Genomic DNA, 19,311 nt, shown 5'->3' with positions numbered 1-19,311 from the left:
GACCTTAATCTTGGTTTAAATCACAGGTGCAAGCTGACATAAATGGTAGGGCTTTAGTGTGCCTTAACTACTCAGTTCAGTCCTCATGGTATATGCAATATACCTCATGGTATATGCAATAGACCCTTCAGTTTTCTTTTATTTTCTTCAGTTTCAGATTTCTTATAAATCTCAGATTTGTACTTTCTGCATACAAATGTTCATAGCAGCTTTATTTGTAACAGCAAAATATCGCACACAATCCAAACGTCTCTGCATAGATGAATGGTTAAAACTGTGATATACCCATACAGTGAATACTATTCAGCAGTAAGTAGGAATGAACCGTTGGTAAACACAGTAACTTGTGGGGAACTGCAAGGGCATATGCCAAGATCTTAGTAACACCTAGGAGTACACACAGGGTGGCCAATTAAACACACAAGATAAATGTGCATGTACTGATAAGTCAAGATGTTCATAGTACACTGTTGAGGGGAAAAAGCAAGCAGCAGAACATGTATAATATGATTCTATTTTTGTGTTTTATAAAAAGGGAGTAACCTGTTTATAGGTATGTGAACATAAAAACACACATGAGTAAATTAGGAAGGATATATGCCAAACACTGTCTACCTCTGAGGAATGACTTGAAAGATTTTTACTCTTTGTTACTTCTGTTTTGAGTTTTAATGTTTTCATAATAAAAGAGAAAAAAGGCTACTGCAGATTTCAACTTTTCATGACATGCTCGCTATACATGTCAGATGTATACAAAGGTAGACATGTGAGATGCAAAGACTCAAGAACTTGGCCTGAATCTTTGATGTGATCCTGACCAAGTCATACTCCCGCGGGCTGCAGTTGCATTATCCATGAAATTGTAATAATGATGTTAGAGTGCTATGAAGTACAACTCAGTAACACATGTGAATATATCAAACATGTAGCAATCTCTCTACGAGAGGTTAGTGTTTTAACTGTAATATCTCAAATTCAATCAAATCTCTAACCATCGTTAGCTATTTGAATATCAGAGAACTTGAAGATAGCTGACGTGTTACGATTTCAGGAAGACAACAGTATTTATGTTATATTTATGCATAATTACTTTTGTCCTGAGCCATGTTTGAATCCTAGAAGGGAACCACTGTCATCAAGGTCCGAATCTGGGTTTTCATCAACGTCCAGTTCATGGCTAAACAAATAAACAAAAGGTAAACAGTGATAAGCCATTACATCCAGAGCCCACCAGAGCAGGCAAATATCAAAAGAGACAGTCAACCTACACACACTTTCCTATTCCAACAATCAACCACAGCTCACAAATCCGGGAAGACAGGAAAGAGTAGTTTAATCAGATTTTCCAAATATGATAAAGTACCCAGCAGTGTTTGGAACACAGCAATAAGTACTCAAATTCTAATTACCTCTATTTTTGAACATGACACTAATACAGATCTCTCCATTTGCCTTTGGAAAGATTGTTTTGAAAAAGACTGCCTTTGAAAAAGATTGCCTTAAACTAATCTCCTTAGAGTGCTATTTTTAGTTTTCCTTAAAAATGAAGTCAGAAACATTTGAGATGTATCAATGCAACCAAAACAATTACAAAAAAATATATTAAGAAGAATAAGGTTGTGATACAAGTGATAATAAGTAACCCATGATCATCGATCTATTGGGGATGCCTTCTAGTGATCCCTACTACCTGGTAAGAGTACCAAATAAGAGAAAATGGTGAGAAATAATTCTTACAAATTAAGTTAAGGTCACTGAACATTTATGGTGGACCTAGTAGGTTCCAGAAATATAAGTACACCACACATAGTCTCTGCCTCCAGGAACTGAAGCAGGAATTAATGAGCATTGTATACCATGTAGAAAGAACACAATGGAGGCATGCTTTTATGTATATACTAAGTTAATGAGCCTCCAAAGCTTGCATAGTTTTTTTAGAATGGAACATAAAAGTCTTATGTGGAACACTTCATATCCTGTCAAAGAAATGTTATTAGCTAATATCTAAGTTCTGCAATTTCCACCCTTTCCTTGTATTTTACAGAATTAGCATTTGACCATATCCTATCTATATTACTTGCTACTTGTTTATGTATCAACAGTATACTAGCACTGCTTCCAGAAGAGTTGGTCTAGGTATTAGACTTGGAGCTGCCACTGTTTTGCTGTGTAACTCTGAGCAAGGCATTTAACCCCGTTTCGTCTTAATATTCCCATCTATAGATTAAGAGCATTAGATTACATACTTCTGGAGGTCGATTTTAGCAATAAAATTCTGTGATAATATACACTCAGACTTTTGGAAAAAAAAATGAACTTCTGTGAGAGAAACCATATCAACTTATATATTAGTTAAAAGCTGTCATCCATTGATAGCTACTGTCGGATATATTACATGCTAGTTTTTGTCTCCCCAATGAGCTCATAAAAAAAGCATCAGTTTCATTTTAGAAACAAGAAATTGTGGCAGAGAAAGAGTTGGGATTTGCTGGGTGTTCCAAGGTGCAATGTCTTGCTAGCATGTCTTGTCTTTTCTCCTCACAGGAATAACGGTACTGCAATATAACAAGCACTTTATAGCCCCTCCCTCACAGACAGCAGTGCTTATGCTACCACACTGTGGAGAGAGAGGTAACATGCAACTTGCCTCCTCTTGAGTTTGCTTGGCTTACGTTCAGGTGGCTCTTCTTCACTCTCATCTCCATCAATGCTGTTGGGATGTGGTCTTTCTTTGATTGTGTTTGCTTCTGAAGAGTCCTGTGAATCTAAAGAGGCAGAGATATTGCAGTGGATTTCCGTTTTAGTTTGACAACTCTTCTGCCTTTTGCAAAGGCTATCAAAATACTTTTGTTACTTTCTGCAATGAGCTGTACATGCATTATCAGGCACAGTGCCAGACCACATCTACCTATTTTGTGTATCTACACTCAGAGTCTGAGCATAAAAAAACTATAGCTATGTCTATTAAAGTTTAAAAGTTTCCATGACTTAACTACTTAAAAAGCAAACTAAAAACTACTTTTTCCTCATAGCTATCCAAATCTACACAAAGTAATCCCAGTTACCTTTGTGATAGCTGAAGAGTTATCATATTTTGATGGAACTTTAATTAATTTTAGAGGGAGAGAGAGATAGAGAATCTCAAGCAGACTCTGCTAAGCATAAAGCCTGATGCGGGGCTCAATCTCATGACCTGAGATCATGACCTGAGAAGAAATCTAGAGTCAGATGCTTAACTGAGAGCCACTCAGGCACCCCACATTTTGATGGAATTTTAACTTAAATCACTCTAAAAACAGCATAATACATTGATTAAAAATGATTTCTCCTTATTAAGAAGCAAATACATTTAATTATCTCTAATATAGCTCTAAATTAAAAGTAACAGCAAGGTAAGCACCACCATTTAGAAAAAATATTTTTAACTTGTGGTAGCTCCAACTGAGGCACCTGTCTGTCTTTCTTCACACTGGCACAGGCACTGGAAATGGATAACTGACTGCAGTGTAGACAGTGAGAGGCTTTGATTGTATGGGCACAGACTATTTCAGGAGAACACCCAACCACAAACAGTAGAAAACATATTTATATAAAAATGCAATATATACTTTGTGTGAGTGTTTTTTAAAATTTTATTTATTTATTTGAGAGCAACAGAGAGCACAACTGGGGGCAGAGGGAGAGGGAGAAGCAGACTCCTTGCTGAGCAGGGAGCCAAATGCGGGGCTTGATCCCAGCACACTGTGATCATGACTTGAGCCAAAGGCAGACACTTAACTGACTGAGCTACCCAGGCGCCCTACACCTTGTGTTTTGATCTCAAGGCAGGATCTAAAACAAATCAAAACCAGAATTCTCAGATTTATCCTGATGGCACTCACCCTGGGACTAATTAAAGAAATGGACAATCTATACATATAAGTTAGGAAACAGGCAACAGAAGGCGCAGACTATGAGGTTTGCTATGTTCGACAAAGGGAAAAATAGGAAGATAAGGGAGGATGATCATAGGAATAGCATGAAGGAGTAAGACAAGGGAAAATACATTGGCCAGTATACATATTTCAACTTTTATGGTCAAAATCAGCACAGAAAGTAATCAGGAAAGTATAGAGTATCAAAAGACCAATATAAAATAACCACATTATTTAAAAAATATGAAAATAACACCAAAACAGAAAGGAATGAGAATACCTAAGTAAGTTCCATTGGAAGAGCACAGAGATGAAAGAAATTTAAAAGTAGGTAGAGTCCTTTAGTGACTGTCTAAAGGAAACTCTCAGTTAGATGAAGATCAGCAATCTGAGGAGCAATGCAAATCCAACTGTTAGATAAAAGGCCAGAAACCTTTTGATTCATATAGGAATGAGGCTGAGAAGAAAGTCCTATATTATAAACCAGACTTTTCTAGCACCAAACATCAAGGATGCCAAGAAGACCACTTAGTGGCCTTCTGGAAATTCAGAAGTTATAAAAACTTTCTCCTCTCTCATTTTCCTAGTGCCATCAGTTAGAATTCTCCTTCCCAGCAAGAGCATTCTTACCAACCTCTGACTTTTCTTAACACACCTCTCACTGGCTTTCTTTAGTTCTTTAGACACCAGTTTGCCAGACAGGTTTTGTTTTCTTTTGTTTTAAATCACTTAGGCTGGAGCCAACCAAGTTCCTTATCCTGGGTATTTTACGAGAATTCTGAAGTCAACCCTTCCAGTTATAAATTAATATCATGCCGCTGAGATTCCCTACAGAGCAAGACTTCATTTGTTCTGAAATAAATTCCAGTATGACTTACAATCAAACTTGCCTGATGTCCACTGTGTACTCTGAACAATTCTCTAATATGCCTTCTATATATTCATGTGCTCCACAGAAACTTTGAAGTTCCACACCCACTCTATTAAATTTCTCAAGGGAGTTCCAAGTTTTAATTCACTGGCCACCAAGGTTTAAGTGGAAGGAATGATACTTTTGAGAACCCTAAACAAATATTCTTTTTATTTACATGAAAAGGTAACAGACAACTTGTGACATATGGATTAAATCGTATGACACTATAAAATGCAGCTGGCATGTGTAACCCTACCATAAAGGATAGGTGTTAATTATTTTGCTCAGTAGGTTAATTTTCCTGTTATTTAGTAGGATAAATCTTGGCCAATCTTACCCTGAGCTGGTTGGTTTGTGCTTCTGTTTCCAGATAAGCTGCTGTCCTTGGTTCCTCCATTACATGGTTCGCTCTGGCCAGAAGCAGGGCATTCTCTGCTGCTGCTGACTTCACTTAGCCACTGCCGTCCATCACAACTTACTGAAGAATCTAACTGGCTCTGTTCCACTTCCTCTGAATTCAAACTTATATTACTAATTCCACCAAGGATTTCATTATACTCTTTATCACTTGAATTAGAGCATTCACTCTCAATTTTAATAGATGGAGATGGAAAAGACATTAAGTCTGCTTTCATGAAATTTTCGTCTTTTTCATTGTCAACTTCTATTTTAGACCCACAAGTATCTGTTTCACAGGTTTGTGAGGTATCAAAAGTCCAACCCTGAGCTTCCCAATACTGAAATTGTTCCAAATAATACCAATAAAGTTGACTATAATGTTGTTCCCATTCCTCCTTTGTATCAGCAATGTTCCAAGGTTCAGAACACAGTGTCTGATCTGAATGTTTTTCTTGCCAGCTTTGCCATAATAGTCCTCCACCATATTCATTCCAATACTTTTCCCATTTTTCTGTGATTTCTAGCTTTGGAGATAATGTATTTTCAACAGGAAGATTTTCAGTTTCAATGTCTTTTTTGGTTTGAAGTTTACATGTCTTGGTGCTCTCATACTGTTCAACTGAAGATGGATCGTCTGAAGCCAAAATGTCATCTTCTTCATATTCTTGTCTCCAAGATTCTCTCATAATTTCATCTAAGTATTTCTTTTGATGTTTTTTCTTTTTCTTTTTTATTTTAACTTTATTTCTAGTATTCATAGACACCTACATAAAGTAAATAACTTGAGTTTGAAATCACCTCATAAACTATAAGAGAAACAGAATCCAAGTCTATTTTAAACATTAAATTAAATAATATACCATCAAACTCCCATCCTGGGTTTTTGGTTATACAAACAAGTTAATCTTACTATTTATGTTTCCAGGAGGAGGAAAAATGACACATGGACATATATCAAAACTTGCAGTTTTAATGAATTTATAAATATGTACATTTAAAAAGAGGTGGAATGCACTAATTTATGAATATGTTAGATTTGCAATAAAAAATTCTTTGTAGTATCTTCTGAAGAAAATTAAGAAATAGAAATATAAGTAACTTACCTCAAAATTCTTATGTGCAGATATCCCACCAAACTGAAGTGGTAGTCCCATACTTCTCATGAGTTCAGCCTCAGAATCAAGTTCACTTTCATCTAGGCCTAAGCCTTTACTGTCATGTGACTCTGCAGTGCCACCTTCCTCCTCTTCTGTAGCTTGGTCTCCTACAGACAGCATTTGTTAGCTTCATCTTAGAGACAATGCAGATGCAGGTTTTATCATTCTCATTTTATTTTTTAAAGCTTTATTTATTAATTTATTTAATTATTTATTTATTTATCTGAGAGAGAGTGAGAGAGCAAGCACACATGTGTACAAGCCCACGAGAACAGGGGGAGGAACAGAGGAAGAGGGAGACAGGCAGAATCCCCTCTGAGCAGGGAGCCCAACACAGGGCTAGATCCCAGGACCCTGAGATCATGACCTGAGCCAAAATCAAGAGCTGGATGATCAAACAACTGAGCCACCCAGGCGCCCCTCATCCTCATTTTAAAGAGGAACCTGAGACCCAGAGTTTTGCGAATGTTACCACTTTTAAGGGGTAATACACACTAGTGAAAAAGTAGCCAATTAAGAATCAGGAGACAACTTCTAGTCTGGCTCTGCCTGCCACCAGCTGCCCGTTCAACTTACACTTACTGAGCATCTCCACTGAGCTGTGTACCGTGCAAAGTACCGTGCAAAGAGGAAACATGGCAGAATAACCACAGGGAAAACACTTACATTTTCACATTCTTTATATGCAGTATTACTAAACTAGATCAGTGAATTTAAAATGATGATTTATGAAGTTACTTTAGGAGCTAGTAATAATAAGAGAGGTGAAAAGTGTGTCTTTAGGCCCCTCATGGATATTTCAATCACAACTGGGATTTATATTCTGTGACTCTGTGAGAGAGATGATTTAATGAAAGTGTTCTACTATTAAAAGTCTGAAAACCACTGAACTGGAAGATCCTTTCAAACTCCGATTCTCGCAGAAAATCTGTTTTATTATAACAAAACAAGTTTACCTTTATACTAATACAGTTATATAAAAGTGTATCACACCATTAATTGGACAAATGCCATTCAAATGCTCCATTAACCATTTAAAATGTGAGATAAATATCACTTTATACATTAGCATACTCAATTAGGGCTGAGCTGCACTCCAGCTAAATGATCATAGGCCATACAAGAGTGAATCTTACAAAGCAAAAATGGGGACTGTAAAGAAGAGGAATCTTCTGTGTATAAATTTTAAAACGAAGAGGGGGAAAAAGATATCTACCTAAATAATAAAGGGGATTCCACTCACCTCTCCATTCAATGAACTTATGAAAGTTCAGGAGAGAGCAAATAGGAAAAATAAATGTGCTAAGTTTTATGTTCCTTTCATGGTATGCATACTTTATGTTCAATAGGAGTCTGGTGTCCAAAGAAACCTTATTTGTACATTGCACGGAAATATAAACCAAACATTTCATTCAGTGATCAACTGAAGAAACAGTGATTTGTTCGAACTCATGCTAGTTTTCCCTCTATCTAGAGCAACAAAAAAGATCTGTGTGGAAAGAACAAGTGGGGTCATAGAGGGAAGTCTGAGAGAGAGCAAGACAGTTTTCAGGTAACCAGGTGAGACTCAAAGTACATAACAAATTCTATTTGTTATTTGGAAAGTTAACCCAGATTGTGGCCTCTTTACTTGAGGCAGAAGATTACGGATGTTCACTTGGCATTTATCCTGAATAATTTATCTATATAATTGTTAAAGTATCTAAATAAGGAGGTCATTAGACTGAGGTGGCTTGAAGGCCTTTGAGCCAGAATCAAACCACTCAAAGCTAAGAAAATAACACTTAAGAACAACTAATCACAAACAGCTAACTAGGCTTCCCCAAATGAGGTCACTGCTTTAGGCACAGCCAATCAATTTCCTTGCTTTGCTTCTACATCTTCTCTATAAAAACCCCTCCCCTAACTCCTGTCCTGGAGTGGTGCTCCTGTCTAGGGAGCTGGCACTGCCCGAGTTGCATAGATGTAAGCTCAAATAAACTCCTGAAAAATTTAATTTGCCTCTGTTTATCTTCCAACACAATGAAATTATGCGAAAAAACCATATGCTCTCTACTTTTCAAAGCTTCAAATTTCAGCTTGCTCCTATCTAATGGCAACAACTCAGGAAGGAATGCTATACAGAGCAAAAGAGGCTACCTCAAGTCCATACAGGAGCTAGCTACAGAAAAAGAAACTGTGCTTTGATAGTGATTCTAAAGCCATGTTATAATAAAAAATAAGGAATGTCTATGATTACTGGTTGTCATTTATAATATTTTATGCCAACAAATACAGTATTATAACAAATTATATTTAAAATCAATACACTATTAGTTACTTTGAGTAAAAAAAAGGGCCGTATCGTTTTATACTGTATTACCTGCATTATCGCCATTGCCTTTGACATAGTAGCCTTTTAATCCCAAATTGCACAATTTCCGATCCCTACAAAACAAACAGTCAATATTGAAATAAATTATAAACTTGAGAAAAAAAACAAGTTTGGGGCAGCACAGATTAATTAAAACGGTTAAGGAACAGAAAAGCAATCTGCTAATACATTTTCCTCATCTATAATGTACAGGTAATAATACATACCTCATTAAGTTGTTATAAGGACAGTATATGTAAAATATTTAATATATATCACATGGGAAGGATTTACAACTACTAATTATTAAAATTAAATGGCAGCTCTGGTATGGGGGAAGAATCGATCTTATAATACATGAACAATGAAGTGTTCTCTAAATTTGCCGTAAGAAGTGAGCATAAAAGTGGGAAGATTTATCTTACACATATATAAGTCCACACACAGATCCTACTCCATTTGCAAACAGGCCAAGTTATCATTGCCTAGTAGACAAGATATTTATGGTCTAAGAAAGGCCGTTTTGAAGACAAACCCCAAAGAAGTTCTTATTTAAATATTTATCAAACTGAAACATAAGTCAAAACAATTCAGCCTCAACAATTTTAAATTTTATCTATCTCTATCTATCTATCTATCTATCTATCTATCTATCTATCTATCTATCTAAGCTCTAAGCCCAACATGGGGCTTAAACTCATGACCCTAAGATGGCAGAGTCGTATGCTCCACCGAGTGAGCCAGCCAGCCATTCCAGTCTCAACAATTTTTTAAAAAAGTGAATGATTAAACTTTTTTTTACATATCTACTTCTACATATTTTCTCTATCTGCTAAGATTGGAAATTACTTAGCCCAAATAAACTTGACACTTAAAAAAAGAAAATTTTGCTATTATCTTTCTACCATTAAATTCAGCTGTAATAAACTCCATCAGAAGTGCCATAATAAGGCTATCTTCAAGTGTTACCTAATACTATTTTTCTAATGGAGCCACAATAAATTCAACAAAATAAAATTCTTGTATACTTGATATATTTCACTATCCTGTTTATTTTTTGATACTTTATAAAACATTAAGTAGGTGATGACTCATAGCAGGATAGTTAACAGGCCAGCAGATAAAGTGCAAATGTGTTTGGCAGCGTGCTCACTGACCCCCCAAAAAACTGGACAATAGAGAGGTGGTTGGGGTGGTGGGGGGATCAGCAGCTGCACAGAGGACATCAGTGGTGTGCCCACCAGCACCCACGGATATGGGGCAGTAGGTGTCATTAAGGCTGCAAGACTGGTTACATTGAGCAAATAAGTAAATATATTGAGGATGATGATAGCCAAGATTTTCTACACACATACATGTATTTATGTATGCATGTAAAATAAAGATATATCCTGACTGTGTCTGCTGAGAGAGTGTAGAGGCAATGAAAACTCAGGAGCAATGAACATAATGAGCACCCAAGTCTTGGTTTCGGAACACTATACTCTGCTAAAAGGAACTAAGGTACCTTGGAGAAATGGCAGCTCCAGGTTAAGAGCGAACTGTAAACGATAAGCCTGGGTCACCTTCTGCGCCAGAAGGTTAGTTAGGAGGATGTCAAAGAATGCCAGGGACACGTCAAAATGATACACAAGCCTCCTCAAGGGGCCCATACCAGCTAAAACTGAGATAATTACGAACATCAAAATGAGAGAAATAAAACAGAACTTATTAATAAACAAATAATCCAGAGTCCATGTTAATGTAAATAAAGGAGTAAACAAATACATGGGGAGAGAAGGGAAGGTGCTCCACACCGAATGCCAACTAATAAAAGTAGAATGACAGAGACAGAGAATCTCTCTTTAGTAACCTTCAGAGGCAACTGATTCAGGCAGGAACAGGGTACTAGTAACACTGGAGTACTTTCCCCCCAAATATTAATACATACAAAGGGAACCACTGTGACTTTACAGAGGAGACAGCTATGAGACTGCAATATGATTAGGTAACGGAGGTCAATGTCACCAGCGGTGGAATGGGTCCACAGCAAGTGACTGAAATGATGCAGAGCCAAATACAGGATCATTTCTGTGGCATTCCTGCCAAGAAGGCATGGCTCAGCTCTGTTCCTATTGAAATGTCAGATAGACCCAGGTTGAGGAAGGTCAGCACCAAAGGTAAAGTCTGCATTTTTTAAAATGTTGAGGCCATTGTAGGGAGGGAAAGGGTGAGGAAATTTTCCAGAGGAGGAATTGACAAGTCATAAGTAAACATAAGAGGAACTATGTGGAACTCTGGATCAGAAAGAAAAGAGACACTGCTGGGAAAGTTGGGGAAATGTGAACCCACTACAGTGGCTAGGAAAGACAATACACTTGTTTTAGGGAAATACACAATGGAGTATTTAGGAGTCATGGGGAATCATATGTGTAGCTTGCTCTCAAATGGTTCAGAAAAAGACTAAATATTGTTTCCAGGGGAGGAGGGGGGCACACACGTGTGTCTGCGTGTATGCAGAGGGAGAGATGGATCAAATGCAATTAACTGTTAACACTAGGTGAATCAGGAAGAGGGAAATATGAGAGTTCTTTGACTTATTTTTGTTTGTTTTTAAGTTTGAACCCATTCTTTACTCCTCTCCTGACCTATTTTTTCAAGTATGAAATTATTTTAAAATGATTTACTAAAAAGAAAAAGCAAAAAAAACCCACAAAAAAATTAAATAAAGCCTGTTATTTATAGCACAAACAACTTTATAACAAAAATCTACTACTCCATCATTTCAGTATTTTCCTATGTTCTATTCTAGGCTTTATACATAATAACACAAAATTTTATGTAACTATAATCATAGTGTAGGTATTTTATATTCAGATGTTAATTAACACAAAGTGTTTTTTCATGTTACTACTGAACCATTATAAAAATTATTTTTAAGAGCTCCATTAAATCATGATTACATGTTTTCTTCATATATGTAATATATAGAAAACTGAATGTGCAGATGAAATAGAATTATTATTCTAGAGCTGATACAACAGTATGTTAATATAATTTCCTCAGATAATAAAAATGAGTTATGATATTAGGTTCTATTTCCTGCCTTTGAGGAGAGGTGTACAATAACCTTACTCAGTATGAAAATCAATTCAATACTGAGAAGGTATTAGGCACCTATGCTAATGCTCATTTTCTGTTTCTGCTACATGGACTATTTTTTCAGTTTAATAATTATTCTAGAATTTTGCTATCAATCAATCTGTTTTAAGACTGTGAAACAAACAAGACTGTGAAACAGACCTTTTCTCTACCTGCAAAGTAGGGTCATACTAACAAGCCTCTGAAATTCCAGCATGTCTCCAAGTCACAAAGACTCTCAAATGACTACTGGAAATAATTCCAAGATGGCATTCTTTTCATTCTAAAGGGTTATAATTTGCCTGAGCATTAAATGATCTAAAGGAAAAAGCCACTCTTTTCTCTTTACCTATTTTGGCTCTAAGTTTTAAGAATATGTATGAAATTATCTGAAATTTAAAGGATGAATGTTTTAGTTCAAAAAGACTAAGTTCAAAGTAATTGGTGATTTATACGGCAATTAAATTGTGCTTTAAATAAAGCTGCTTTAATTGAAATCTAGTAGCAAGCATATTGTTTTGTGGGGGTCTGGCATGACAATTTTTCTCAACTTTTTCTATTCTATTTTATTTTTTAAAAGATTTTATTTATTTATTTGACAGAGAGAGAGAGATAGCCAGCAAGAGGGGAAACCAAGCAGAGGGAGTGGGAGAGGAAGAAGCAGGCTCCCAGAGGAGGAGCCTGATGTGGGGCTCGATACCAGGACCCCGGGATAATGTCCTGAGCCGAAGGCAAACGCTTAACGAAGGCAAACGTAACAACTGAGCCACCCAGGTGCCCCAACTTTTTCCATTTTATAACATATATTCTCCTTCTCTTCTTTTTGGAAAAGAGGCTTCATGAAGACAGCCCCAAAACTCAACCCAGCTTCAGGCTAAGAACTAAGTATGTAGCCTTGGCTTTCTTTTGCTTTTTATACAGTGCTGCTTGTCGCTCCCTCCAGCTCAAATTTACCCAAGTTTACTTCCACTCTTTAGACCTCTTTTCAAATACTACTTCCTCCAAGAAATCTCTGTGATCTGTGGAGAAAGGTTAGGTTTTGCTATCATATGTAACTGTACTTCTCTAATACTTACAACTGTAATTAGCTAAACAGCTGCATAACAATTGTCTTAATATTGATCTCCTTTGCTAGAAAGTAAACTCAAAGGGTGTAGGGACGGGCTGTGTCTCGTACCCCAGTGCCTACCAGCGTAGCTAACACAAGGAAGCACAATAAGCATTTGCTGAATGCATACATGCATGCATCTATACAAAGATGACAATACTTTTTAAATTAAAGTGTTTAATTTCCTTTTGGATTGCTTTTCCGATTACTCCACAAAAACACAATGACAAACAGTAAGAACTGCTTCAAACTTAAACTCTACTACAGTAACCTATATTACAAGTCTAGCACATAATCAGCCTGTGAGACAACTGGGGTAGATATACCTGTTTTAGGGATGAAAAAAAGATTCAAGTGGCTAACCCCACACAGCTAATATAGAGAAAGCCATCCCTAGAGTCCAATTCTCTGGTCAGTTTTTTCCTACCCACTGGCTATCTTCCACGCAGGGCAATGTTCACGCCAAACACATATATTCCAAAAATACAGCTCAAAAACTGATGCAATTAGAGTTAAGTCTTTTATCTCAGGTAACTAGAAATTCTATTTAAGCGCATCTGCGCTTTAATAAAACTTAAAGTTTTCAAAAATGTTAACCCACCGGTTACTCATCTGAAAGTCTTCAACCTGTGATGTCACAGCCACTAAGAAGATTTCATTTTACATTTCACTTCCCCCGATTTTTAAATGTCCCCTCATTAAAACGAAATAAATCAGCTACCACATTTTTTCACAACAGCCTAAAGTACATTTGCCCTTTTACTTAAAGGCAATCGGCGACCTCTCCGTGAAGCCCGACTTTTTTTTCTGAAACATCACCCTGCCCAAGAGTCTTACACTCCGGCCGTGGATCCCAATTTCAAGTAGTTTGCAAGGCCTACAATTCTGGGAAATAACTGTGCTAGAGATGAAGCACACGTTTTTACTTACTCCACAAATGCCCTGGAGCAGAGGCAAAGGATCTTATAATCCTCCTCTAGGTCTTCAATGAAGAGAAACATTTCGGCCACGCGGCTCCACTTCTCGCAGCACATTTTACTACCTCAGTGCAGGAAGCTCTGCGGGAAACGGCACGGAACAGGGCTTCCCGGCCTCTGCTCGGTTCCTGGAGACCGAAAGAATGTCTCGCCGGCGCGCCGCTGGGCACATCAAGGGTTAGGAACGGGCCCGGGGCCGCTCGAGCCTGTAGCGGGCTGAGGAGCCCCCGCCGGAAGTGGCTCCGGGAGCCAACGGGAAGGGGCGGGGCGATGGCAGGTGTCACACTCAAGGCCGTCCGGCCTGCAGCCGCTGTTTGTCTTTTTCTTCCCAGGTTGCTCGGGGGTGAAATCGGTGGCTGAAATTTCTCCTCTTCCCTCAGTCGCTGAGCCATCGAAGAGCTCCCGCCGCTGCTCGAGGGTGAGGGCGAGCCGTTTCTGCCCCTCCCGCCCGAGGTGCGTCGGTTCTTATCTTGGCCTCCTCGAGCTCCTCCCCGCCGGGCGCACCGCTCCGCGTCAGTCGCGCGGGGCTCAGAGCGGCCAAGGCCGCACGTCTAGTGTCCGTGGGGCAGCCCGGGAGTCCACGGCGCGGGCGGGCGGGCTGGGCTTCCCGCCGCACTCGGTGTAAGCTCGCGCACCGGCGTGGCTGGGATGGGTGATCCTGCCTGGGTCACAACGAGTCCATTCACTCCGCCGCGCATCCCCCCTCGTGCTCAGAAACCTCGTTTCGTCTCAACTTGGGCGGCGGGGCGAGGTGTCAGAACCTCGGCAGAGGCCTCTGGGCTTGCCCGGTGACCTCTCTTTCCAGGATCGGAATCGAGCCTCAAGTACTCGGGCGGCCGCAGGATAAGTGGCCAAGAAGGCTTCCAGACAAGTCACGCTTGGAATCCGGGTTTGATGCTCCTTTGCTACCTGTGTGATCCGGGCAAGCGACTTAACCCTTCTGAGGCACCTGGTGATCCTCTGTGAAATAGGAATGATGAATAGTCCCTGCTTCCTAGGGCTGCTGGAAGGACTAAATGAAACTGTGTATATCAGATCTCTGTTATGCTATTAATAGTTTTAGTGGGTACCTGCTTTGTACGCGGCAGACAAGGCGTTGGTCCTTGGGGTTGGCAGCTTACAGGTCTCTGTCCTCAAGCAGGTCTCTGTCCTCAAGCTGCTGATGCGTGAGAAAAATACGTGTGCAGTTAGCCGGGATCCCGAAAACTGGAACACCACGGCTAGATTTGAGAAAGGCAGTTCGTATTTGGTGTGTGGTAGTCGTTGAGACTGTCCAGGCAGCTTCCTCAAAAAAGCAAGTTCCAAGTTGAAGGCGGTTGGAGCATTTCAGTACTTGGTTGTGCTATTAATGCCCAAATGGCATTGTTATTTCTTTAGAAGGTACAACAACTGAGGTGAAATCCGGATATTTTAGACAGTCCCTAATATTTCGGTCGCGTTTACTATTGGATGGAAATAGAAGACTAATTTTCAAATGAAATGTTTATTTCCACATCCTTACTGCTGTCTTACTTTGATGTCCGAGATATGCTCATTTTAGTGACTCAAGGTAAGAGTGTTGCAAAGTTGCAGATACCCCAGTATAGATGTGCCACATTTGGATGATGAGGATAGGTTAAGAAAAAAAGGTGGAAAGTAATCATCAGAGTGGAAGATTTTAGCTAGAAGTCGAAGGACATTCTGGGGTTTAAAAAAAACTTAAAAAGTAGCTCATAATAGAACCTAAAGTGTAAAGCTTGAAATCTAAAAGGTATTTTTTTAAAGATAAAATGATAGGTTTGCCAGATATGTTTATTTAATTTCTATTAGATAAACTACATTTGAAGTAGAATGCTTATTCGCTAAAACTGAGTCCTAACCCCCTGTTAAACAATTACTAAAAATGCAGAACGGAAAAAAGAAAATTAATTTTATTTCCGTGAGCATTTAATTTAATTGGTATTTTCAATGTATCTTCAGTATGGCTTATATACTAAAAGTAAAAATGGATCTGCTGCCATCCATGGCACTAAAAGTCCTAATGATGGGTGTTTAAAAATAGATTTATTTCCTTAAGGTTTTCTAGAAAACAAAAAAATCCTCTGTTCTGCTTTATTAGTTTTTGAAATACCCTTATTTTAAAATGTATAAAGTCAATTACAGTAAATGTTCCTCATCATCAATATCAGCATGGTGATATTTTTTTTATATGTGATGCACAGGACTGTGTTTAATTGTAGATTTTTTTTTTTTTGATAAGAAGTGACCTGGAGTTTTGGTAATTAAAATATTGTACCTCCCCCAAAACATCTTTTAACAATTATAATTTTTAATTGGATTAAAATAAATTGGTAAGGAGTCAAATATAGCCTATGGTAAATTGGAGGGGGAGAAGGGCTGGGCAGAAGTAGAAGGAAGAGAGAGATTGCAATCTTAATATTTTCAGCCTTTCTGTGAGAGAGAGAGAGAGGGAGGGAGATAGTAAAGAAAGTGTAATGAAAACCAGAGTAGGAAGTAGGAGAACTGGGTTTTAATTTTGGCCCTTGGTTCTTCACTGAATTTAGTAACTTTGGGCAAATCAACTTGGCTTTCTCTTTTTAACTGGTTTCTGCAAAATTAAGAGATTGCATTCATTAAATTCTAAAGCCATGCTCTCATATTATCAAAAGTATTTTGTTAACTGATGGGGCGCCTGGGTGGCACAGCGGTTAAGCGTCTGCCTTCAGCTCGGGGCGTGATCCCGGCGTTGTGGGATCGAGCCCCACGTCAGGCTCCTCAGCTGTGAGCCTGCTTCTTCCTCTCCCACTCCCCCTGCTTGTGTTCCCTCTCTCGCTGGCTGTCTCTATCTCTGTCTAATAAATAAATAAAAAATCTTTAAAAAAAAAAAAAAAAAAAAAAAAAAAAAAAAAAGTATTTTGTTAACTGAAAATCTTGTTATTCAGACTCTTCCCATAGTTCTTTAGTGGCAAGTTCTAGGGCACTGCCTTGGTCCACATCTTTTGTCAAAGATTTGAATGAACACAGATAAGGTCTATCTTTATGTAGCTTGTAATTTGTTAGGTGCCTACTATGTGCCAGACATTATTATTCTAAGTGCTTCACATATGTTTTCTCATATGATTTTATTTACCGATGTATCCCTAGGTGTTTAGAATAGTGTCAAGCACAAATTGTTTGCTTAGTAAACATGTGGAGTAAATGAATTAATAACCCAATGATTTAAGTCTTGTCTGAGCCCTGCCCTTTCTTATACACTGTATTCTGTCCCCTCTGGCCTAGTCAAGGACTGGTCCCAACAATTATTCCTCTTCTTCATTATCTGTTTCTTACCTCCCACTGACGCAGTACCATTGGTATTCAAGACTGCTATGTTTTCTTTCATCTTAAAACAATAACAAACTTGGCCTGCATTCCTCCCTAGATACTCACCCATTTCTCTGTTCCTTTTTGCATCAGCATTCCACTGAAGAGTGTCCAAATTTGCTGTTTCCAATTCATTTCCTCTCACTTTTTCATGAATTTACTCTATCTGACTTTCATCCCCACTGTATCAAAATAGTTCGTATTTATCAGGGTTTGTCATTGTCTCTGTGTTGTAAAACCCAGTGATCCATGATCATTTCTTAGACCTCTCTGCATCATTTTAAACAGCTGAATACTCATTTCTTCTTGAACACTTTGTTACTTTGACGTACAGGGTGCCACTCCTGGAAGGGAAATGCTGGTTCCTCATTGTTTTCCCAATTTCTACAATGTTGAATGCCCCAAGGCTCAGTCCTGGGGACTCTTTTTTATTTTATATTTCTTCTCTGGAAGGATGTTTTTAGTTTCATGGTTTTCATACAATCTATATGTTGCCAATTCCCAGATATATTTTTCCAAACCTGATATTCCTGCTAATCTCTATGACCAGCTGCCTATATTTAAGGTCTTCATTTGGATGTCTACTAGAATCTTAACATGTTCAGAACTGAATTCCTGATCTCTATCCCACTCCCAAACCTGTTCTTCCTGTAACTCCCATCTTTTCACAAGAAGCTAATAATGATGACAATGCTAGCAATACTTACTTAGTGCTTATATAGTGGTGGGTACTCTTCCAAGGTTTTTTTTAAAAACATATGTTCTTCACAACAGTCTTAGTAAACGGGTACTGTTATTATCCCCACTTTACAGATGGAGAGACTGAGGCAGACTTGATAAGTAACTTGCCTAGGTCACAGTAACTGGCAGAGTCTCCTGTAATACAGACCCACCTTGCCAAAAAACCGTGTAGTCAACCCAGACTTCTTTCTCTCACTTGCATTCTACATCCATTCATCAACAGTTCTTTTTGGCTTTATCTTCACAGTGTATCCAGAAATTGATCATCTCTTACAGATCTTCACTCTGTCACCCTTGTCCAAGCCACTTTCATCACTCATTTTCAATTATTGCCTGAACTTCCGATTTGTTCCCTGTGCAGTGTATTCTCAACACAGCAGTCATTTAAAACCCAAGTTAGGCAGTTTCACTCTTCTGGTGCCTTCTTCATCTCACTTAAGATAAAAATAGCCTACAAAGTTCTACAGTGCTACCCCTCTGCCCATTTCTGACAGCTCTCCCTATCGCTCTTCCTCGGCCTGCTTCCTTGCTGCTCTCAGACCTCACCAAGCACACACCCTTTGTATTTACTTTTGTTTTAGCCAGGAGTTCTCTCCAAATACCCACATAGTTTGTTTCTCACTTCCTCAGGTCTCTGCTCAAGTGTACCTTTCAAAGAGTCCTTCCCAGGCTACTGCATATAGCATAGCAACCCCCCTCCTACCCTCTTGCCTGCTATAGACCTCCGTTTTCCTCTTACCCTGCTGTGTATTTTTCTCCATAGTACCTATCATCATCTAATGTAGTATATATACTATTATATCCCAGTTTTACAGATCTTAGCGAGTTGAGGTACAGGTGAGTTACCGTACATGCTCCTTTCAATATCAAACAAACAGAGTCAGTCATGGGGAATGACCTGAGTGGTGAAAGGTTATGAAACTAGGGTCTGAGGAGTGGTTGAAGGAATTAAGGATTCTGACCAGAAAAATGGGATTTTGCAGCTCATCATCCCTTTGTTGAAACTTAAGAGTTTGTCTAATGGAAGAGGTTCTGTGGTATAGAACTAGGTCTGGTAGGGAAAAGTTACAGTGAGGTAAGTATGTGGAAGATCTTTTTAGTAGTTCGATGGATGGTTTTGAAGGTGGAGTCGGACACCTTTTGAGTTTTCTGTTCTGGAAAGTTTTAAATCACAATTGAGGATGCCCATTTTGGAGGAGGTTCTTGCATGCAGCAGTGGGCCACTGTTCAGGAACTACTTATGAAGATATCCATGTAACCCCACTGACTGGATGCCTCCCTATGCAC

At 38.6% G+C, this 19,311-nt stretch overlaps 2 protein-coding genes across 8 annotated transcripts in view; one reads left to right on the top strand and one right to left on the bottom strand.

The window, feature by feature from the left end:
* The window catches only part of TGS1 (trimethylguanosine synthase 1), a 39,956-nt gene extending 25,712 nt beyond the window's left edge, over positions 1–14,244 (bottom strand). The window contains exons 1-6 of the mRNA XM_002924110.4: positions 13,895–14,244; positions 8,746–8,810; positions 6,330–6,490; positions 5,165–5,990; positions 2,648–2,765; positions 1,091–1,177 (exon numbers count right to left, since the gene is read on the bottom strand). Of these exons, the coding sequence (XP_002924156.1) occupies positions 1,091–1,177; positions 2,648–2,765; positions 5,165–5,990; positions 6,330–6,490; positions 8,746–8,810; positions 13,895–13,998 (1,361 nt within the window). The 5' untranslated portion in view covers positions 13,999–14,244. The remainder of the gene's footprint in view (positions 1–1,090; positions 1,178–2,647; positions 2,766–5,164; positions 5,991–6,329; positions 6,491–8,745; positions 8,811–13,894) is intronic.
* Positions 14,245–14,247: 3 nt separating this feature from the next.
* The window catches only part of TMEM68 (transmembrane protein 68), a 45,287-nt gene continuing 40,223 nt past the window's right edge, over positions 14,248–19,311 (top strand). For 2 of the 7 annotated variants that reach the window (XR_002143691.2, XM_034668084.1), the window contains exon 1: positions 14,249–14,394. The gene's annotated coding sequence lies outside the window, so the exon portion shown is untranslated. Of the gene's footprint in view, positions 14,395–14,561; positions 15,491–19,311 lie in introns of those variants that run through there. The other 5 variants (XM_019804730.2, XM_019804729.2, XR_004627784.1 and 2 more) reach the window with 4 other exon arrangements.

Source organism: Ailuropoda melanoleuca, chromosome 9 (assembly GCF_002007445.2).
Source record: "Ailuropoda melanoleuca isolate Jingjing chromosome 9, ASM200744v2, whole genome shotgun sequence".
NCBI classification, from domain to species: Eukaryota; Metazoa; Chordata; class Mammalia; order Carnivora; family Ursidae; genus Ailuropoda; species Ailuropoda melanoleuca.
This window is presented reverse-complemented; position numbering and strand designations above follow the sequence as displayed.